Below are 24,031 nucleotides of genomic sequence, written 5' to 3'. Positions count from 1 at the left end.
TGCTGACCCCTGGGGAGACACAATGTCGATGGGGGGAACACGACGTGGTTTGTGGCCATTGTCCATGTCCACAAAAGGTATTTAAAGGGGGTCCTTGGTAAAGATTTAAAAAACACTGCTTTAGTCTATTTTGTGGTCTCATCAATTTTTGCTTGTAGGCAAATGGTATTTCTTGCAAACATTCTAATGCATTGTTGCTACTTTGCCATGACATTGCTAATGTCTTCAGTCCTCATTTAGTGACTGAAATTTGTTCCAGCCACTCAGTCATTAAGCGATGTGCTTGCTGTGTGAACATTATAGGACCGTGATTGGGATTATTATTTTACTTTAGCTTTTCTTTTGTTTTGTTTTGCTGCTTCAAGGAACAACCTCAAATAGCCCGTTGAGCCCAAACAGCAGGAAAGGTTTCCATACTCAAAGGGAAGCCATTTAATAGGGCAAACCTTATAGTCCCGTGTCCCCCCCCCCCCCGCTCTCCACCTTTTGAAATGTTCTTCCTGGGATTAGGATAATTAACGATAAGAGAATTGATGTATTTACATTCACTGGAAAGGAAGGGATTACAAAAGAATAAGCAGGCACACAATGGGGAGTACACATAGAAAGAAATGTGTTAGCACCAGCTATTGGCCTAGCAAACTGCTTAGGAGGCAAACAAAAACCTTTAGTGTGAAATTGATTAGTTTTGTCAATGTCAGCAGCACCAAACTAGAGAGTTCTAATTAACTAGTCAGAGAGCTGAGCTTGTTAGTGTGTGGTTAGCCCTTTTTAGAGAGACACTGCTGCAGAAGAAAGTACTCTAGAAAAGATCACTGGTTTAGATACTCCACTTTTGAGAGGGATGAAAAAAAACAAGTCAGGCACAGGATAATGCTTAAGCTGACAATGATGATGAACATGTGACTGGAGAGTTGCTGTAAATGTTGTAAATGTGGGCAGTTTGCAATTACTGGTAACTGAATACTGTCCAAGACAATAAAGCTAAATGAGTATCTGTATCTAAACAAGTCTTAATAAATTGAAGTTAACGCAAAACAAGTCTGTGATACTTATAATCTAACAGAATTTATAAACAATAGAATTGATTCATACAGCACTTCCAGAACATCAGAAATACTTTTTACCAGAAGGTCTGTTTTTACTAATTCTCTGGTGTAGTCATCCTTCACGTATTAAAGCCTAGATATGAATACAGTCCGTTTATTGTTTTATGCGATGATACAAAAAAAAATATATCTGGATTTCTTCAAAATTGTTCATGAGTAGTAGTAGCAGCAGTATAAAAAACTATTTTGATGTTAAAATAAAACCTGGTACCAAATAAACATGAAAATAATCAGGCTGGGATTGGGCTTTACATTAAGCCACAATTTAAACATGGTTTCTGAACAATTTACAATTAAATGGGTACATACAACATACTGAGACAAAATTATATGATTTAGAGTAATTGCACCAGGTTTTTATATTATCCAAGTTCAATCTAACAAACCATCTCCATTTCTGAACAATGTCTAAGGCAAAAGTAACTGTAACTTGATAAAATTTAAAAGAACACAAGGGATAGCTATTCAGCTATCTCTTAAAAGATACCTGGCATTTTAACTATTTTACCACTCCTCCTTCCACCTATTCATTTCTATTAGCCACAAAGATTTAAGGTAAAGAAATAGAAAGTTACATTTCCCCAAGATTACCCTTGGAATGAATCAACAAGATATTCTTTAATATAGCATCCCCAACATTTCGCACTTGGCAGACTGGGAGGCAGGGGAATGGTTTCCTGCGTGCGCACACATGCCTTTCACAAATATAGGGTCCTCGCCGACCACTCCCACAACCTGGTTCTGAATGGGGTGCAGCCTAGGGGTTAGATCTCTGCATTAATACGTCACAAGAATTACAAGTTGGTTCAAGAATTCACATTAAAGTTCTTGCAAAAGCCATCATCCAAATAAAGTGCCCATTATAATAGAATCATGTTGAAACAGATGATTTTCTACCAAAATTGTTTTAGAACTAATCCTTACATTTTTCTTAAAATCACCATGGATCTTATGTAAGGGAGATTTTGTAACTTTATTTCCAGATAAGGATAGCACAGAACATTTGCAACAATGGAAATGTACTCTTTTTTTTCCATAATGTTTTTCAACTGAACATTTTAAATAGATATATCTGTATCAAGGTTTTCCTCCATTTTCCTATAATTTCAGCTCACTTTTTAATGAACTTGTCTCCATCCCTCTGCTCCATGATCAAATTAAATACACATTAGTGTACATAGTATGCTAATATAAGGGCACAGTTCTAACACAGCAGGAATACTTTAAAATATTCATTTATCTAGATGAAATCGTATTTTTTTTGAGAAAAAAAAACACCTTCAAAAATGAAAAATTGACAAAGGCAGAGATTAACAATAAATAGAAGTCAGGTGGTAATTTAAAATATAAATAAAAGCATTTTTTGAAGAGATATTACAAGCTGGTACTAACAGCTTCCTTGATTGAAATTGCTGGAGTAGGTCCAACATGAGTCCAAATATAACCTTTTTCTGGCCTAGTGGGAATCGTAGGAAAAGGAGTTGATCGAGATTTGAAATATTCTGAAGGTGCATGGCAGATAAATTCTAAGTACTCAATTTTTCTTGGAAGATCTTCTTCTGGTCCTAAAAAAAAAAAGCATTTATTTTCCAGACAGTAAATCAAAAAGCACAGAAGAATCTTGGGGTCCTCTTAGTTGTGCAGCTATTGCTCAATCAACAGGTGGTAGCTATGGCCTGGACGGTCCTTGCAGAGATTCATTTTGTGTGCCAGTTGCATACATTTGCTTTTCCCAGCACAAGGTCTTCAGACAGTAAGGTTAGCACTTACTGCAATGTGCTTTACATAAAGGGGCTCTGGTACTTCCACCTGCAAGCTAGAGTTGTTCCAAATGCAGTGGCATGAGCAGTAACAACTTTGTTAACTCCCCTGTGTCATCACTGCTACAGGAGCTGCACTGGTTACTATCTGACTTCCAGGTGCATTTCAAGATGCTTGGTGTTACCTATAAAGTCCTTTATAGTTAAGTCCTGGCTATCTGAGGGACTGCCTATCTCTTTCTGCCTGTCCAGTACAGGTACTCCTGATGACCGATTGTTTAGTGACCCTTTGGAGTTAAAACAGCCTCAGAAAGGGTGCTTTATAAAGCTCTTCTAATATCATAAAATGCTACACTGCTATAGTCACATGAGCCTGATTTATGAAGTCCCACCCCCCCCTCCGAGTTTCTGGCAAAAACCTGCTGATTTGAGAATAGCTTTGGACTTTGGACTATATGATTAGCTTAATGACTGCATATTTTAGACTTACAGTCACACAATTCGCTTAATGACTACCATAAAATAGTTGTAAAATTGGGTCCAACCATGTGGGAAATTTTACTTAAGACATATCATGACTATCTAGTCTCAATTATGGTTGTAGCTAGAGGATGTTTGGTCAGAATAGGGGGGCTCACACTCTAGGACCCCTTAGTTAAACACTGTAATTTTGTGGGAATGAGGAAGCATGACTTCTCTGTCACTACCCCGACCCTTTGCAGCAGCATTCACCCAGAGATATATACGGCGCCCCCTCTTCCTGGAATTTGGAAGATCTTACTTTGTTTCCAGGCCTGGGGCTAATATATTTGTATAACCCCCACTATGTTTTCATTTTTACAGTTGTTTTTAATCTGGCTGCCATATTTTATGTGTTTTATTTTAAGTGTCTAATTGGATTTTGTAAGTTGATCAGACTATGGGAGTGGGCAATCATAGTAGATTAATACATAATAATTTAATAAATAAAGCAGATAGACATAAATTCATAGTATCTAGAGCTATAACCCTATTTTCTGCATGATTATTCCAGATGATGTTAAAGCACGGCAAAGACTATGTATCCAACTTGTTATATTTCTGTACCTTATTTTTTTTTCTTTTTTTGAGGGGGGGGGGAATTCTTTTGACTTGAGATTTATAAGGCTGATTGGTGGAAAGCTAGTCTTTCCTGCTCTTCCAGATCTGTAGACCAATGCCCAGTATTCTTACTTGCTCTACTGGTGGGAAACTTTGGGAACTGAATTCTATACTTTTGGAAGGTGCCCAGATAGAACAAAGCTAAAAGATAATGTATAAGATTGACATACGCTTCTAAAAAGAATGTGTAAACTGATCCCATTTAGTGGCATTTTTGCCTTAGCACACAGAAACACTGAACAGAAGAGGATGCTGTTAAATAAACATGTTTCTAATGCAAACGTATTTTCTCTAAAAAGATAGGCCAGATGGTGCCATTCTAGCGGAGAAAAACAAATTAACTATGAAGCCGTACAATTATCCACAGGACAAGCCAGACGTAATATTTTAGTCCTTGGAACTTACCTATTATGTAAGTTGCAGGATCAAAATAGTCTTTTGGGCTTGCTGTAGTAGGAATGAGCCATGTTAAAGCTGCACTTTTTTCACAGTATTGGTCTTGAATAAAACCTCTAATCTGAGCATAGTATGTTTTACCATCTTGCTCATCAATGACTGAAACAATATCTCCAATTTGATAGTATATTCCCTAGAAAAAATACAGATTGTTAAAAATGTAAAATGAAAAAGCTTAACTGCAGCTGAAAGATTCCGTTAATTTATACAAACTGTGCCTTGTATCTACAAAAAGTTTGTAGTATCTTCTCTAACACGAAAATTTCCTAAATATAGTAAATATTTAGTGTCTTCCAACAATTTTGTCTTAAGAGATAAAAATGTATTTTGATAAAAAAACAATAGCTTCTCATTTGATAGGAAAAACAGCATATTTGATTGATTATGTGTTATCAAGTTAGATGAATTTCCAGCAACTATACAGTCATATCTTTTCCAGGATGATCTTCTCCCCAGTTGGCCCTTCAGTCTTCCAATGATGCAACCATTGTGGCAATAATTGAGGCCATGCACCTTGGTGCTAGTTCTCTTATTTTCATTCTGTCTACCTTTTCCAGAGTTATGGTCTTCACACAATGTGGCTAAAATTCAATAATTTGAGCATAGTCATTTTTGCCTTAAGAGAATTCTGATTTATCTATGTATTTGTTTTCATGGTTATCCATTGTGTTCTGAAAAATTTCCTCCAAAATTAAATTTGAAAAAGATCCTTCTATCCTGGTTATTCAGACGTCAAGCTTAAATTTCTAGTTTCCATAAAGTATTATAGAGGGAGTATAATATTTTTAGACAGACTAGATTTGTCTTTTAGTTCCTCATTGCTACCAAATGCTGACATATCACATATTACTTGACTTTATTGATAACAGTCTATCTAAAAAGAGAGAAAAGATAAAGCTGGTGGCTGTACTTCTCATTAGTTTGGTTGTCTTTACAAATGTAGTTCAATTTTTTTTTCACTGTACTTGTTTACTTTTATTACTAGAGTATGAGTATCAGAATAGTGTCATCATTCTATCAGCTATTAATGCTTCTTCCATTTTTAAAACCACAGAAATTTTCTTCAACCAGTTTCCCCAATATACATTCAGCATATAGGGCGTATAAACTAAGGCGTATATAGTCTTATCTCCCTCTTTTGCCAGCAGGAGCTACCCTATTTCATAATGGTCCTTACAGGCAGTGGCTTCCTCTACCGCAGGGGTGTCCAACCTGATTGCCTCGCGGGCCGTATCATGATGTATCAGGATTGTTTTTGCCCTTGCGGGGCCAGGGTAGGTGTGGCCTGCACAGGCTTTATCTGGCCTGCAGACGGCATGTTTGACGTGCCTGCTCTACTGTGTGTAGATTTCTCATGAGGATGAGATATTCCAAAGATCTCCAGGTGAAGCAATGAGGAAGGAAAAGAAAAGATTATGACGTGGTTGATGAACTGACAAAGCTGGACCAACAGAATCTCTCTGGCAAAGAAAAAACGAGACATCTCCCACTTATGCTCATAACAACTATTCTTTGCAAGGAGACTGCAAGACAGCAGGTCTAAGCAACAGGAGATGAGAGAAGCCACCAAATTCTCAAGATAGCAGAGCCTTTAAGAACAGTGGGTCTGTCTGGCTTCACTTCCTAAATTTGGATTTATAATTATTTTTAAAGAGCTCTCCCAAGCAAAATGTTTGAAAAACAAAATAAATTGAGAAAGTTAAATAATTGAAGAAAGTTTAAAACAAATTAAGAGACAAAACAAATTTGGGATATTAGGATTTTTGAAACAACAAAATAAAATAAAATAAAATAAAATATTTGTGGGAATATAGTCTATTAAGAAAGAGATGACTGGTTGAAATTTGAAAATAAAGAAACAGACATTTGAGATGCTGTGATTACAGCAACGGAACACTAGAAGGGACCAAAGTCCCAGGTAGGAAAAAAGAAATAAATGTGGAAAAAAATTCCTGCCTTTTATCCTTGAATCACAAAAGAAAGAGTGAAATTATAAAATGACAAATAAAGATATGATTTTAAAGGATTTTTTTAAGAATTTGGAGATAAACTTACAATTAAATTGACAATAATAATTTCTTCACTTAATCAATTTTGAGGACTCTAAAGAAGAAACAAAAGATGGAAAAATGAACATGAAAGAATCAAAATAAATCTTTATTACCATCATAAACATAAAAGAAATTATGGACCAACAAAAAAAGAGATGAAACAAGTTCTAATCAATGGACAAATTTTGGAAAACAAATAAATTATGATTTATAAAACAAAGATGATTGCAGAATGGAAAAACAAATGATGAGCCAAGTAATGAAAAATGATGTGAGAAAGGATTTATCATTGGATTTTTTGTTTGTTTCTTTAAAAAGGTAGTTCTAAAACCTTGAACTCTCTTGAGAAAAAAAAAGTTTGATTTGAGTTTTAATCAATAGCAACAGTAAGATTTAAAAATAAAAGATCACAAGAGCCCCTTCTGGGCTATTGCTTAAGACACCAATTGAAAAATGAGAAAACTGTGGTCCTAGTCCTGCTTTAGGCATAAAAGCTGACTGAATGACTTTGGATCAGTCACTCTGTCTCAGCTCACAATCTTACTACACAAGATTGTTGTTGTAAGGAAAATTGAAGGAAGGAATGGAATTTTAGGAGTATTATATTCTTTATCCTGGGTTTCTTATAAAAACAATATGGGATTAAAAAAAAACTTTTAAAACTGTCAAAAACAAAAGGTTTTTGGATCTATGGATCTATGAATGGAAGAATGTTATAGAAACAAATGAATACCTTTATGGTCAGATTAACTTGACCATACAAATCCACTTTATCTGTTTCCAGTGACTGGAGCATAAGCTTAATAACTGTCATATTAAAAGCTAAACTACAAATTCTAATTATTATTAAGTCACCGCACTGTTTCCAAATATCATCTTTGCTATATCCTTCCTAATTATGAAAGCAAGGTAATCCCTTTGGGTTTTTTTATCCTATATATTAAAGTGTTCAATTCCAGTCTTTTTCAATTTACTGATGCCTAAAATATCAATGCATAATTAATTCATTTCCTTTTTTCCTGTTTTGAGATCCCATGTTCACACTTTTTAGGTTCCAGCTTTCCACCTTTATTCTGTTATGGGGTGGAAAATAAACACTTAAGGGACAGGTTATAAATAACTGTTGTGTAAGGCAATTTAGTTCAGCAACCATCAGATAAAAGATCAAAACAAAAGAAACATTGCTAGAGACCCTCTGTCTCGGACAGGGGTTAGCAACCCGTGGTTCTGAAGCCGCATATGGCTCTTTCATCCCTCTGCTGTGGCTGCCTGTTGCTAGTCGGCTCCACAATTGATAGGGCTTTCGGTTAACACAGGTAGAGGAAAAAGGACACCGCACTACGATGAGACTCTATGGTGGGGGAACCGGACTTCCGGTTGGCTCCAAAATTGAACCCGGGGGGGGGGAGGGAGGCCTTCCAGTTAGGACCTTTGTGGCTCTTTGAGTGTTTAAGGTTGCCGATCCCTAGTCTAGGATATCCCCATGTTACTGGACTAGACGTTTGACCAGCTCCAATTGTGAGAGTCACATAAGTGAATGGGTAAATAAGAGTGAAACTGTAGGTATAAAATGTTACATTTTAATAAACCTTAATTCATTAGAATTGTATGTTTCTATGCTTAGAATAACTAAAAGATTTTAAGACAGTCCTTTAACTGCTATTAGGGAAAGAAGTCCCATTGGGTGTTTTCTCTTTGCAAGTTTCCCCTGCAAGTTCAGCACACCTGTGATGTATAGTCATTTCAAGTCAACTTGCAAACTGTTGATCAAGCACTTGTGAAGGATCTAAATGCATGTATGCATAAAGGGGGAAGAGGAAGAAAAGTAACTGCCTCTATGTGGGACTTTTAAGATTAGAGCCAATTAGATTTTGGGAGAAAATTTCATGCCTACCACCCCCAAGAAGACATCCAAGCCCAAGCATAGGAAGACCTGGTGCAAGTATTTCTTTATTCTGGAATAAAAATATACCATTAAAATTTAGAAATACATAGTCCTGGAAGTTTCCAATCCATATCATAGCTCAGCCATGAATTTTCCAACCACATTATTCAATATATTATCATATGTGTATATTCACACAGTTCAGTAACACTGTATTGTCAAAATATAAACTCAATATACTATAAACTGTAAATTCATTACCCAATTATAGTAACATAAATACTGAATATTGAAATATTGAATAATATTTCAAACATAGTATATAATTATTCAATAATGCAAGTATTTACAATAAGAACTCTTATAGACTTGAATCCTTGAATAGGAGGAAGATAACTTAGCTCTTGCAAATGTCATATTTGCTTGAATTTTCCACTCATGCAAATTAAAACCTCTTTTTAATTAAACGTATTTTATTTTAGAATATTATATATATATTCTTTTAGAGAATTTTAGAAGAAACATGTAACTCCCAGACACAATCATTTTGGGAGATTCATTAACTTGCAGCAGGAAAGAGCCTGAAAGATCCTATTAAGTCAAGACAACACTCATAAGACTTAGATTCCAATTCCTACTTATATTTTTAAAATATATTCTGATCAGATGTTTTCCTAAGGGATTATAAAATTCCTAAATCATTCAGGTAAGTAGATAAACTTCATTAAATTCTTCAACCAACATATAAACCATTTTCCTTGATTTTTTAAAAACATTTTGCTTCAATATTCCTGAACTTTAACAGTGTATTTGCTTAACAGTAGAAACATTTCTAAGACTAAAAGGGCAATCCTACAACCTTATACTCAGAAATAGATTGCAAATGCATTCAGTGATACATATATGTAGATAAATACAATCTTTTTAAAAACATCAAAATCATACCTTATAGAAGATAGATTCTGCTGTAATGATTGTGGCTACAGATTCTGGGGCTTTGATAGGCTAAAAGAAAAAAGAAAAAGTTTATGACTGAATTGAACAAAACTATGATAAAAATGTACTAAAGTTGCATGCTGGCTAGTATTACTAGGAAGTATTTTGAAATACAAACATGTAATAAAATCAAGCATTACAGAAACTGCATTTCAAATTGCCTGAAATCTATCACTAGTTTATAGCAGAGCAATTAGATGCATCTGCTTCAATAAATGAACATACAATAACAGAATAGACTATTACTGGAGTTTGTAAATTGAATAACTTGGATGAAGCTTATATTACTTCAGATATGAAATTATAATCTTGTTTAGACATTGGCAGTATGTAACTATACTGTGCTGTATACAATATGGACCTGTTAGAACAAAGTTTGAAAGTGACATGAAACAAATATTAGTTTCCAAAGATGGATCAATTCTGTTAGTGTGTTTGAACAAGAGAATAAATAAAACAAAAATAGCAGGTGAATTAATAGAAAATAAAATTTGGAATACAAAATAAACAATATAAAAATATATAATATACAAAAAGAACATGATCTAATTAATTTCATATTTCATTCTGTTACATTTCTGACAATTGAATTTATAGACCAAATATGGCATACTTAGTATACCAAATATAATTAGAATGTTGGTGATTGGCCCAGATTCTACATTTCATTCCATGAAGATAAGGATATGTTCCTCATACAAAGCTTTCTTTTATAAAAAATACAAAATTTCTAATTTAGCATTTTTTGTAAAGTATTGTAAAAGCTTTAACATCCCTTGCCATGGAGTTGGAGCAACTGAATAGAGAGGTGAGGCAGCCAACAGGTGGAGTTCTTGCCTCACAATCAGGAGGCTCTAAGTTTGATCTTAGGTAGCAGCAAATATTTCTCTTTCAGGGCGCAATGACTAATTGTCTGCTGCAAACTCTATGTAGATGTTAGGAAGAGCACCTGGCCAGTAAACATTCGAGCTCTGTTCAGTCACCCCAAATGTAAAAGCTTAATAATAAAACCTCAATCAATAGTTGCAAAAACTATTAGTCCATTAGCTTTTTCAAGTCTCATCTCAACGAAGATTTCTAGTCCACGTTTCTATCTACCCTTTCCTTAATTGATCCCCAATTCATCCAATTCATTTCATTTTCCATATTGACCAGTTTCAAAGGTACCATAAATACAGCCAATAAATTTGGGTCTATTTTCAAGCATGTAAATCCAGTCACTGTGATTTATAAACAATGGCTCAAAACTCAGCATTACATGAAAATAATAATAGCTTGGTGCAATATGTATACCGAGGAATGAGCATCCATCACACATATCATACATATCATAGTATTTTAAACTTATGCATCTATAAGTACATATATAAAAATAGATTTTGACTATTTGTTGTTTTTCTACAGAAAACTGTTGATCATGATAGAAAACATATCAAGAATTTTTTAAACTGTTTAAGTCTTGCTGGTATTAGTAAATGCTTAACAGTAACAAGAGCCCACAATCTCCTTACATTTTTTAATTTGAAAATATGCCTTCTCCCTTTTCCTTTAGTGGAAACCTTTTTCTCAGCAGCAGGAGCAGATTTATATTTTGTGTTCCTCAATCGAGCAGATCTTCTGTGAATTTCTTGCTTACTCTATGGCATATGAAACATAAGAAATATTTAGAAAGTGTTAGTTTGAATTCCATTTATATTATTATGCATATTTAAAAAGAAACATGAAGTAAAGTGTAACAGGTGAAAAAGGTACAAACTAAGTTCCTATTCAAAACTTATTTACTTGAAAGCACATCTCAATAATTTCAATGAAAAATATTTTTCATGCTTTCCTCATAGGTTAAAATGACTCATAAGAAAATAAGACACAGTGCCAGCAGCTTCAGCAATTCTCAGAAATCATTTCCAATCATTTCCATGAATTCTGGGAAATATCCCAATATCCTACCTCATGTACTTCATTATCTGTTTATCCATCTATCTAAACATATGACTAGCTTACCACCCTTCAAAAAGACTCTCTGCGGCAAACAAACAAACAAACAAAAAAAGAATTCATTAACAGCCAAATTATAAAATGAAAAATTAGTTAATCTCTGTAGTAACAATAAACCAGCACAATACAAAGAACAATAACATCCCAAAATAGAAGTTTCTCTAAAGCAACTTAGCTTTCCAGAGTTTTTGAAAGATCAATAAAGGAGTGGGATCATCCACAGGGAGCTGTTTCCACAAAATTAGTAGTTCCACGCAGTATATTTATTTGTCTGTGGCTTAGTATATATGAAGTCATATAATTGTGGTTACTTAGTTAAAAAAAAAAAAGTTAAGCAAACTGGCATACCTCAACCCCATGACTGAGATTTTATTCCCAAGTGAAAAGGGCACTCATTCACAATTAAGACTGCAACCCTAACATATACATACATACACACACACACACACAGAGAGAGAGAAAGAGTACACCTGTGAATTTAATGGGACTTCTGAATAGAAACATATAGCAATAGCACTTATATACCGCTTCACAGTGCTTTTACAGCCCTCTCTAAGCGGTTTATAGAGTCATGGGTTTCAAAAAATTTTACTACCAGTTCTGTGGGCGTGGTTTGGTGGGCATGGCAGGGGAAGGATACTGCAAAATCTCCATTCCCATCCCATTCCAGGGGAAGGATACTGTAAAATCTCCATTCCCATCCCACTCCAGGGGAAGGATCTGCAAAATCTCCATTCCCATTCCACTCCAGGGGAAGGATACGGTAAAATCTCCATTCCCATCCCACTCCAGGAGAAGGTTACTGCAAAATCCCCATTTCCTCCTGATTAGCTGGGACTCAAGAGGCAGAGAATAGATGGGAGCCAGTCAGAATTTTTACTACGGGTTCTCCGAACTACTCAAAATTTCCGTTACCGGTTCTCCAGAACTGGTCAGAACCTGCTGAAACCCACTTCTGGAGTCAGCCTATTGCCCCCAGCAATCTGGGTCCTCAATTTTACCCACCTAGGAAGGATGGAAGGTTGAGTCAACCTTGAGTTTTTAGATCCCAGCAGATGCAACAAACTTTTTTTCAATGTCTTCTACCGTATTTTGGACTAACCTGGAGCGCACTTTCCAATGTTTAGTCATTTATACTTAAAAACAAAAACAAAAAAAATGAAGGGTATCTTTTCGGTGTGTATTTTAAATAGTAGTTAAAGTGCATAAAGGGTGCCTACCGTCCCTGTCCTAATATTTATTTATTTATTCAATTTGTATGCCGCTCGTCTCCGAAGACTCAGGGCGGCTCACAATGCATTTAAAATCATTATAATATTCCTTATTACTTACTCTTTTCATGTATTCAAGTTATGTTTACCTGTTATCTTATATATGCTTGACAAATAAATAAATAAATATTAATTAATTACAGTACTACATTAAACAGTAATGCTCCCCGTCTTAGTTACTGGGAGAAGCCAAACCAACCGCATGTAAACGTGGCCGCTAACGCAAACTAGCGTGATTTATAACCACAACCTGCAATGATATATGAATATTCAACGTATTTTTTTAATTTTTTTTTTTTAAAAAACCCAGTTTCCTCGCTGCTTGGCGATTGAGAAAGTCCTTAATCCAAAGACTGGATGGAGGGGAAGGGAGGGTGGAGGGGAGAAGGTCGAGGCCCGCAGCCCTCAGAGCCGGACTAACCTCAGGCAGCTCTGCCTAAAAAAAGTAAACCGCGCGGCGACCGATTGTTTCGGGGCGGCTCCTTGAGCACCTCACCTGCTTCCCGCCGCCACCCCCGCTATTCCCGCCGCCGCCGCCGCCTCCTCCTCCTCCCCCGCCGCCGCCGTTGCTGTGCTGCGAGGCCGCGGAGGTGCCGGCGTAAGAAGCTGCCCCAGAGGCGGGCGGCCCTGAACGGCCCGTGCAGTTGTTGCAAAGGATCTCGCCCTGCCCGCCTTTCTTCCACATGGACGAGGAAGTGGTGCGGCAGACGCTGCACGTCGGCTTGAGGCCCAACGGCATCCTGGCGCCGGCCCGTTTGCTCCTTCGGTTCTTGACACTCGGCCCGCCCGCCACGACGGCTCGGTCGCGGAAGCGGCGCCCAAGGCGAGAGGCCAGCGCTGCTGAGGAAACGGAGGGAAAGCAGGACGACGACGACGGAGAAGGACGCCCCCTGCCGGATGCCCAGCAGGATGCGCGGCTTGAGGCTGCCGGGGTGGGGGGGGGCGTCGGGGGGGGGGGAGCCTGTAATCATGGGGTCTGTCAAAGCCGGGATGGTGGGGGGTGTGGGGGGGGCGGCCTTGGTTGTGGCTCCGAGGCAGGCCAGCCGATCGTGAGGGAGCTCGTTGGCAACCAGGTTTACTACCTGGGATTTTAGGTTTTTAATAAATATATTATAAATACACATAATATTATTTATATTAAAAAAAATAATAATATTATATCTGAAATTCAGGAAACCATGCTTTCTTTTTAGCCAAAGCCCATATTTTAGGTGCAAAAAACTTTGCCTTTTCAGCAACTGAACAATAGGGACTTAGAATAACTTTATTGTCGCTTTGAATGTACACTAATCGGCATACGTTAAAATGAAATTTCGTTGCATGCGGCTCTCAAAGGGTCACCACCTCCAATATACACTACATAAACATGACAAAATAAACAAATACAAAATTATGCATATACCCACATATATGACATGGAGAAACCAACAGTCTAGTTCGGATGTATGGCAAAAAAAAAAAAACCCTGCAAGTTTACTAGACGGATAATGGCATAGGGAACAAATAGAGAGTATATTCTGAAAGTCCATGATTATACTTGCTAATCTAAAGGATACAATCCCAACCAGGAAAGAGAAACCTATAAATTTGCCACTTGGAAGATTATGTAGAATTTATGTTTTCTGTTTTTCAAGTCTGACGTGTACAGGTAGTCCTAGACTTACAACCACAATTGAGTCCAAAATTTTGGTTACTAAGCAAAACAGTTATTAAGTGAGTTTTGCCTCATTTAACAACCTCTTGTGCCACAGTTGTTAAGGGAATCACTGCAGTTATTAAATTAGTAACAGTTAAGTGAATCTGATTTCCCTTTGACTTTGCTTGTAAGGTTGCAAAAGGTTGCAATTATGACACTGGGACACAGCAACCATCATAAATATGAGTCAGTTGCCAATCGTCTGAAATTTGATCACGTGGCTATGAGTCATAAGTCTGCAACAATCGTAAGTCACTTTTTCAGTGTTGTAACTTTGAATTGTCACTAAGGGAATTGTTGTAAGTTGAGGACTACCTGTAATCAATATCTTTTATTGTTTGATCATTTGCCTTCTGATGTATCCAAATACATTTGTTTGTGCACCCTATAAAAATGCCTGATTCCCGTCCCCATAAAGGCTTTTTGTTTTACCTGTGTACATTGTGATTTGAATTTTTGGAAGGCAAAGAATCTCCTTTACAAAAATGAAAATGACTCTCTCAAATTCAGGGTTCATGTTCTTATGGACTCCGTGTCAAAGTTAGGGTGTCTGAGTTTCTAAGAAACAGATTGAAAGTTCATTTCCTCACCTGCAAATAATTGCTGGTAACCTGTGGCTACCTTAGGAAGCAAGTTTTATACCTTACAAAGGACATGATGGGACTCACTGAAAGGAAGTTCTCATTAGCCACAGAGTGCTAACGTTTTTACAATTAGCACATGAACAAACCATCTATAATAGGCCTGTGAAACTGACAGCCCACGGGTCAGATATGTCACACACACACCCCAGCTCCACAAAGGCAAAAAAGTCATGATACGTCACGGCACGTGACATCATCAAGTTTGATACCTGTGACCTATAAGAGGAAATTTTGCATAGAAAACGTGCATTTGTAGGATTGGTTCCTTTTCATCCTTATTTGTTTCAAAAAAAGATTAGCTCAGCCTTAAAAGAGGAAAAAAGTATGTCAAGGCAAATTCTAAGAAAAAGTAGGAACTTTTAGTAAAATGGCAGTAAGGATGGATGCGTAATATAGACAATTTTTCATTTTAATAATTTTAACATGGTAAACTATGTTTAATCTGGGTTTGTTAATTATTCTTTTTATTTGAGGGAGTTTTATTTTACTCTACTCTTCCATTATCTCCATGGTGATCACAGACTCATCCAGCACCTCTGCAAAGCTTATTTTTATGCTTCATACTAAATCAAACAATACAGGTGAAATTTAATAGTAGGGAATTGATGATTAAGAAAAGAAAAGTCATTAAAATAACAGAAAATTTTAAACAGATAAACCATAATCTACTTTGACCCCCAGCAATAACATTGAAGAACAACTTTGACATTCTTGATAATTATACTCTGGCTTATCTTACGCTGTTTATTTTTGGCTTTTGATCTTCTGCTATTGTAATGGGCAAGCAAGATATATTACAATTACAGAGCTCAAAGGGAAATTAGTATATTACAGGACGGCATGTGTTATTTTAGCTGTTTGGAGAGATATAAAGTATTCCAGGTCTCAATGAGAAGACGAAAAGGTATTTAATACAGAGGATGGACTAATATACATACATACATACATACATACATATATATATATATATATATATATATATCATTGTCTCCTCTATTTTGGATTTTTTTTTTTCTAAATTGAAATCAGGAATTGGAAAGCACACGAAACACAAATTAACAGGACTCTAATTGACTTGGATCTTTAGACAATAATAACCATTACGGGAGGAAGGCTTACAGAAGAGTCTGCATCAAAGCCTTGCTAAAAGCAGTATTGTTGAGCTATTAATAGGTATCAGGATTTAAAGTCTGAACATTAGTACTTTAGCCACAGGCACACGTAATTTTTAAATTTCCACAACTCGAGAAACAACAGTTTCTCGAGTTGACTTTTTTTATACATTTTAAAATAGAAATCTATACAGACAAATGCTTACAACATTTGGTCACTTCTTTCCATCAATATGAACATTGTCAACATGAAATTTTTCTCTAAAAAATAATCACATTTCACTGCTTGTTCTTGCACAGGTGGTTCTTCATTTACAACAGTCCATTTAGTGACCATTCAAAGTTACAACGGCACTGAAAAAAGGGACTTGGGACCATTTTTCACAGTTACAAAACTTTTGAAGCATCCCCACAGGCATATGATCAAAGTTCAGATGCTTGACAACTGGTTTATACTTTTAAAAAAAGGCAAAAAGAGCTATGCAGATAGTCCTCAATTTATAACCATTCATTTAGTGATTGTCCTAAGTTACTATGGAAAGGAAAAAATTACTTACGACCATTTTTCACGCTTATGGCCCTTGCAGCATCTCCATGGTTATATAATCAAAATTTGGGCATGTATTTATGACTGTTGCAGTTTCCCAGGGTTATGTGATCCCCTTTTGCGACCTGACATCTAAGTTAATGGGGAAGTAACAATTGTGTTACTAACTTATCAACTGCAGTGTTTCACTTAACAACTGTGGCAAGAACGGTCATAAAATGGGGCAAAACTCACTTAACAAATGTCTCACTTAACAACAGAGAATTTGGGCACAATTGTGGTCGTAAGTCGAGGACTACCTGTACACAATCTGTAACGGCCCTATAGGGACACAGAAGTGCTTCCTGATTGTCAGCTGAGGGCAAGAGAGGTCTAGTCCTGGTGCAATGATAAGAGAGGTTCATACAGGATCTTCTGCGCATGCCCCAAGATGGCGCTGTCCATGTGAGATCCGCCCGATGATGGGACGGTTTCTGGTCATTTGGGGGTCTGGGGAGCTGACTTGACCATCTGCAGCCCCAGCCCCAGCTGTGGGAGCCTCTGCCCAGCCTGTTGAGGGCTTTTTCGCCCTCCGGAGCATTGCGGCTGGGCGGAGCCGATGCGAGAGGCGCTGCGGGAGGATGGCGGCCTGGGTACGGCAGTCTTCTTCGGCGGAGGCCGCGGAGGCCGGGGCGGCCCCGGCCCCTGTCGTGGGAGCCCTGCCCAGCCTGCTGAGGGCTTTTTTCGCCCTCCGGAATATTGCGGCTGGGCGGAGCCGACGCGGGAGGCGCCGCGGGAGGATGACAGCCTTCTTCTGCGCCGGAGGCCGCGGAGGCCGGAGCGGCGGCAGCTGTGGGCGCGGCGGTGGTGGCATGGAGCAGGCCCTCCCCTCCCAGGCCCTGGATGTTGTCCCGGTGGTCCTGGGATGTGCCGAGGGGCCGGGTTCCAGACGGCATCGACGATGGCAGCTGAGGCGGCAATGGCGGCTGTGGCTCGATGGCGAGACGATGGCGGCGGCGGCCTGGTGCTTAGCAGCGAAGAATGAGGGGAGATATGGCCGCTTTGTTTCTGGCCTTACCATTAATATCTGGAATAGACTATCTGACCTGGGGGCTGGAGACTGGAGGCGGGAGATACAATCAGGGGGTGTTATGAAGTCCTGGGGGTTGGAGAGGCTGGAGTGCGACCAAAAAACTGGTCATCTGGTCGCCTCGATTGATCTCTCCCCCCCCTCCCCCATGCCCTTGACTTGGTCTTCGGCTCCCCGCCTCCAGATTGTATCCAGCTGTATGTTATCCCTCCCTTTGAACATCTTCTCTCCCTCGGGTTTAATAACATCATGCCTCTATGGTCTGGCTCCTTTTTCATCTTGAGCCCCAAGCTGGAGGGTGTCTGGGCAACTGTCATGCGGGAGCTGAGGGAGTTGCTGCCTTTCACCAATGGAGGAATAGACCATCTAACTTTCCTAAGCCCTTTCCATCTGGGCTAGCCACCGTGAGAGGGTGGCTTGGATTCTTACGTCCAATCTTGATGAAATGACACGGGACTCCTCCCACTGCAGTGAGAGGGCAGTGGAGTCCAGCTACCTGCTTTGAGATCCATCTTGCTCCAACATCTTAGACTATTTATCAAACTCCTGACCAGACTTTTTTACCTCTCATCTATGTATGGCTTATACCACGACAGACCTGCTTGCGCTGCGAGATGCCCCCCTCTCGCGGCGATGGCCTTCCACGTTATCAAAGGCCTACCTTAAGGACGGGCTTTGGAGCCCTGAGAGGTGGCATGTTTCAAAGCGGGGATTAAGGGGTTTTTTAATTAGGGTTTTTAATAATTTTTTAAGGGGAACCGGGAGGACGACCAAAGGGGATGGGGGGGGTAATCCACCAAGGTCAGAGCCGAGCCCGGCACTGGGTAACGGTTTGGAGGACATTGCACGAGGGAATGGGGAGGGGGCGGAGGGAAATACCATCTGCACGGTGGCTGGGAGGGGCAGATATGGCGGGAGCAGGGGGCCACATCATGTGTTGGGGACGCGCACTCGCTGTCTGAGAGCAATTGCGCGCCCCGGCCCCCAAGGCTCCCCTCGGATACTAGGTGGCTTAGATACTCAGGACCTGGGCCTGCGATTGATGCTGTGCAACGCTAGGTCTGTGGTAAATAAGGCCCCCCTCATTCACGATCTTATCCAGGAGGGGGGAGCGGACCTGGCAGGTATTACGGAGACCTGGTTGGGATCGGAGGGAGGTGTCCCTCTGGTCGAGATGTGCCCACCAGGTTTCAGAGCATACCATCAACCGAGAGCCCAGGGGAGGGGCGGGGGGGTGGCGGTTATTATTAAAGAAGGTCTTAGTTCGAGGGAGACCACTGTGCCTCAGATTGTCGGATGTGAGTCCCTCTTCGTGAGATGGGGTCATGGGGTTCAGATGGGCTTGCTGCTTGCGTACCTGGCTCCCTGCCGCGTGGCAGCAGCCCTGCCTGAGCTACTCGACGTGATAGCCGCGGTGGCAGTTGATACACCCAGGCTTATGGTCATGGGTGATTTCAACTTGCCATCCGTTGGTGAAACGTCTGGGATGGCTCGGGAGTTCATGGCTTCCATGACGGCCATGGACCTGACCCAGTTAGTTCATGGCCCCACTCACGGGGGGGGACACACTCTAGACTTGATTTTTGTCTCTGGCCAGTGGTTGAGTGATCTTGTTATAGGGGATATAGATATGGAACCCTTGTCATGGTCAGATCACTCACTCCTTCGTCTGGACCTTCGTACCGCTACACCTCGCCGCAGGGAGGCGGACCCAATTAGATGGGTCCGCCCCAGGCGCCTGATGGATCCTGAGAGGTTCCAGACGGAGCTTGGGCCAATTCCTGATGATCTGGCACACGACTCGGCCGAGGACCTAGTAGCTGCCTGGGACCGGGCGGCTGGTGGGGCCTTGGATCGAGTCGTGCCTTTGCGGCCTCTGACCCGGTGTCGATCCCTCGCGGCTCCTTGGTTCACCGAGGAACTGAGGGACATGAAACGCCGGAAAAGACGCCTAGAGAGCAGTTGGAGGGCCAGTCTCGCTGAATCTGACCGAACACTGGTAAGGTCGCATATTAAGACCTACCTAGTGGCGATAAAGACGGCAAAGTTTAATTACTTTTCCGCCTCTATTGCGTCATCAGGAAATCGTCCGGCCGCCCTGTTCAGGGTAACCCGCTCCCTGCTCCATCTGGGAGCGCGGGAGGATCCCTTGGAAGGCAGGGCGGAGGATTTTGGACAATACCTGCATGACAAAATCGCTCAGATCCGGGGGGACTTGGACTCTGACTGGGTAGATCAGGGCAGGGTGACGAGGAATAGTCTTGAGAATGTTATCTGGGAGGAGTTTGATGCTGTGACTCCCGATGATGTGGACAGGATCTTGGGGAGACTTAGTGCGGCCACATGTTTACTGGACCCGTGTCCCTCCTGGTTGGTACTGGCCTCCCGGGAGGTTACACGAGGCTGGCTCCAGGGTGTTATCAACGCTTCGTTGAGTGAGGGTTACTTCCCCGCGGCCTTGAAGGAGGCGGTGGTGAGGCCTCTCCTCAAGAAGCCGTCCCTGGATCCAGCAATATTGGCCAACTACCGTCCTGTCTCCAACCTTCGCTTCCTGGCGAAGGTTGTTGAGAGTGTGGTCGCGCGACAGTTCCCGCAATTCCTGGAGGAAACATCCTATCTGGATCCGTTCCAGTCTGGTTTCAGGCCTGGGCACAGCACGGAAACGGCATTGGTCGCGTTGGTTGATGATCTCTGGAGGGCTCGGGACAGGGGTTGCTCCTCTGTTCTGGTCCTGTTAGACCTCTCAGCGGCTTTTGATACCATCGACCATGGTATCATGCTGCACCGGTTGGAAGAGTTGGGGATGGGGGGCACCGTGTTACGGTGGTTCTCCTCCTTTCTCTCCGACCGGTCACAGTTCGTGTTGGCAGGGGGGCAGAGGTCGACCTCGAGGCCTCTTATATGTGGAGTGCCTCAGGGGTCGGTCCTCTCGCCCCTCCTGTTCAACATTTATGTGAAGCCGCTGGGCGAGATCATCCGTGGCTTTGGGGTGAGATACCATCAGTACGCTGATGATACTCAGCTGTACATCTCCACCCCAGGCCACCCCAACAATGCCCTTGAAGTGATGTCCCAGTGCCTGGAGGCTGTACGGATCTGGATGGGGAGGAACAGGCTCAGGCTCAACCCTTCCAAGACTGAGTGGCTGTGGTTCCCGGCATCCCGATATAGTCAGTTGACTCCATCACTGACTATTGGGGGCGAGTCTTTGGCCCCCACAGAGAGGGCTCGCAATCTGGGAGTCCTCCTGGATACGCAGCTGTCCTTGGAGGAACATCTGACGGCTGTAACCAGGGGGACCTTTTATCAGGTTCGCCTGATCCGCCAGTTGCGGCCCTTTCTTGATCGGGATTCCTTGTGCACAGTCACTCATGCCCTCGTGACTTCTCGCCTTGATTACTGCAATGCTCTCTACATGGGGCTCCCCTTGAGGAGCACCCGGAGGCTCCAACTGGTCCAGAACGCAGCAGCGCGGGTAGTGACGGGAGCAGCGTGGCGCTCCCATGTAACACCGCTCCTGCGTGAACTGCACTGGCTCCCGGTGGTCTTCCGGGTCCGCTTCAAGGTGTTGGTTATCACCTTTAAAGCGCTCCATGGCATAGGGCCTAGCTATCTTCGAGACCGCCTACTGCCACCGACGACCTCCCACCGACCCGTGCGCTCCCACAGAGAGGGCCTCCTCGGGGTGCCATCAGCCAAACAATGCAGGCTGGTGACCCCCAGGGGGAGGGCCTTCTCTGTGGGGGCACCTACCCTCTGGAATCAGTTGCCCCCTGAGATAAGGAGAATCCATGACCTCAGTGCCTTCTGCCGTGCCCTTAAAACTTTCTTTTTTCAACAAGCCGGGCTGGCTTAATTTCTTTTTAAGGGTTTTATTAATTGTTCTGTTTTGCTTATCGTTTTTAATTAATGGGGCCAAATCTATATATATTTTTAAATGTGTTTTAATATTTGTATCTGATGTTTTTATCTGGCTGTTCACCGCCCTGAGTCCTCAGGGAGAAGGGCGGTATACAAATTCAAAAATTAAAAAAAAAAAAAGAAAGAATTCAGTCAAACCATTCAAGAGGAGAGAGATAAGCAATAACAAACAATTTGCTCTATTAGTTGTATATTTTTAAATAAAACAAAGGATGTTTATTCTGATTGTAATGCACAGTATGCTATTTGTCTACTAAACCTTTCTAATACTTTCATGTTTCAAATTACCACTTTGCAATAATTGCCTTAATCTTTCCAATTTACTTAATACTCTACCCTGGAAGAGTATTAATAGGAGGAAAAATTACAAGCGTCAGTGGAAAATTAATTCACAAAAAGGAAACTGATCTTTTTCACTTTTATCATTAAGGTGAACACACATTAAAAACTCTTTTGGATGTTTGATATAAAATACATCAGTTAAAAGTTCTCCATTCTGGTCAAGTTTATCATATTATCCAAAAACCTCCGTCACTTTCTGTTAAGAAATATAGCTATTTACTCATTCTAATTTAAACCGAGAGCTTTCCAGCATCCTAAGCCTGCAAGCATTTTTCTGAATAAGGTTGTTATACAATTCTGAGGGAAGAGTCCAGCTGCTCCTATGGTGATATCAGTCTCTTTTTAGCTATGCTTTTTATGCTCTTTTTGTGATTCTAGTGCTCACAGACTAGTTCATTCTCTCACAAAGTAAGCAGTCTCAGACTCCCCCCCCCCATGCCCATATGCTTCTTCTTGAATACCATCAGAACCAATTACAGGTAATCCTCAATTTACGACCACGATTTCTATTCGCAAGTAGCCCAAAATTTCTATTGCTAAACAAGACAGTTGTTAAATAAATTTTGCCCCATTTTTTAATCTTTCTTGCCACAGTTCTTAAATGAATCACCACAGTTGTTAAGTTAATATCACGGCTGTTAAGCAAATCTGGCTTCCCCATTGACTTTGTTTGTCAAAAGTCACAAAAGGCCTACAACTGTCATAAATATGAGCCAGTTGCAAAGCATCCAAATTCTGATCATGTGACCATGGGGATGCTGCAATGATTGTAAATATAAAGAACGGTCATAAATAGTCACTAAACAATGGGTGTAAGTCAAGGACTACCTATAGAGCTGTTTCTCCATCAGGTGAAGCATCCATATTATTGTAGGTCTCACGCTGTCACAATAAGTTTCCTTGGTCCTATAATGGATCATGAGCCTCAACAGATTCCCCAAGATTGTGCCATTTTCTTACATTTGAGTTATCTCCTAAGGAACTACCAGCTAGCATTTACCTCCTCCTAACTCCTTAGTTGTTCACTTCATTCAAAGGCAGAGGGGTGAATTCAGCCTAAGCTGACTGTCACCTGTTCTCTGATAGGGGTACGAGCCCAAAGCACACTGTGTTCCTGTTGCCCATAGAATTGGAAAGAGTTAGGAAAGCTGGCTAGGAAAAAGTTGGAAAGAACCTAGAAACATTTGAAGAAACTTAGATTTGAAAGAACTTTGTAAAATGGCTTTTACATGTCTCCCCACAATGGCAATACAAACCACAAGTACTTCAGGCAAAACTTTATTAAGGGGCAGTTGAGTGTTTATATAAAGCACAGATGTGCATTTGATTTATGTAATGAAAAAACAAAACAAAACAATAAAAGACATTGATGAGCAATAAAGGCTTGTTATGGTTAGGCATTAAAATATGTTGTGCTTCTTTCCTTAACACTTGCAACTTTACTGTAATTAGAGTCTTCAGAATACAACTGTTTTGTTTAATTGAGTTAGTTTTTGCACCTGTAAGGAAATTGCTTTGGCTCAAATGAAAAACATGGTTATTTAAACTTCATGACATTTTGCCATGTCAGAATGCCAATATCACCTTTATTGCAGTAGTAATGATAAAGCTTTTTTTTTTTCATAACAAAGGAAATGCAGAGATGTGTTACATTGCTGTCTCTAGATATTGTAAAAGCACATTTTCACCTTTGAATCTGACGTTCTGTACAGTTCTGCTAGCAAAATATAGTCACCAACCGAGCCAAGGCTGTCTGCCATACTTCTGAACTTCCTCTTTTATAGTTCCCAGTAGAGAAAGACAAATAAGCAGTTGGTTAAATACTTTCAGTAACATGATAAATAAAGCAATTATAGTTTTGAAGTTCTTAGTAATAGAAGCTTTTACTAACAGAGCACAGAGATATATTGGTCTGTTTTAAGAGAAACAGATTTTGGCTGTTTTGGGCCATTACCTTTCCCCCATGTATTTTTCCTTGGCTCATGTAAGACTCTTTTTACCAACTGTTGCTCTTAGAATTTTCTTGCTTGAAACTTC

The 24,031-nt window shown here is 40.4% G+C and overlaps 1 protein-coding gene across 2 annotated transcripts; it reads right to left on the bottom strand.

The window, feature by feature from the left end:
* Window positions 1-335: 335 nt before the first annotated feature.
* GATAD1 (GATA zinc finger domain containing 1) lies at window positions 336-24,019 on the bottom strand. 2 transcript variants are annotated; one of them, XM_034402274.3, is made up of 6 exons: window positions 23,949-24,019; window positions 23,683-23,769; window positions 10,909-11,034; window positions 9,347-9,406; window positions 4,415-4,598; window positions 336-2,674 (listed from the first exon to the last, which is right to left on the bottom strand). In XM_034402274.3, exons 1-6 carry the CDS (start codon window positions 23,976-23,978, stop codon window positions 2,484-2,486), a joined length of 678 nt encoding a protein of 225 aa, XP_034258165.1. In that variant the 5' UTR covers window positions 23,979-24,019; the 3' UTR covers window positions 336-2,483. The 2 variants fall into 2 exon arrangements, with proteins under 2 accessions (XP_034258165.1, XP_034258164.1); XM_034402273.3 differs by lacking the exons at window positions 23,683-23,769; window positions 23,949-24,019 and adding an exon at window positions 13,160-13,552 and having other exon boundaries at window positions 1,047-2,674.
* Between the last annotated feature and the right edge of the window lie 12 nt (window positions 24,020-24,031).

The sequence above is a fragment of the Pantherophis guttatus genome, chromosome 4, assembly GCF_059756535.1.
Source record: "Pantherophis guttatus breed Tessera chromosome 4, ASM5975653v1, whole genome shotgun sequence".
In the NCBI taxonomy this organism is placed as follows: Eukaryota; Metazoa; Chordata; class Lepidosauria; order Squamata; family Colubridae; genus Pantherophis; species Pantherophis guttatus.
This window is presented reverse-complemented; position numbering and strand designations above follow the sequence as displayed.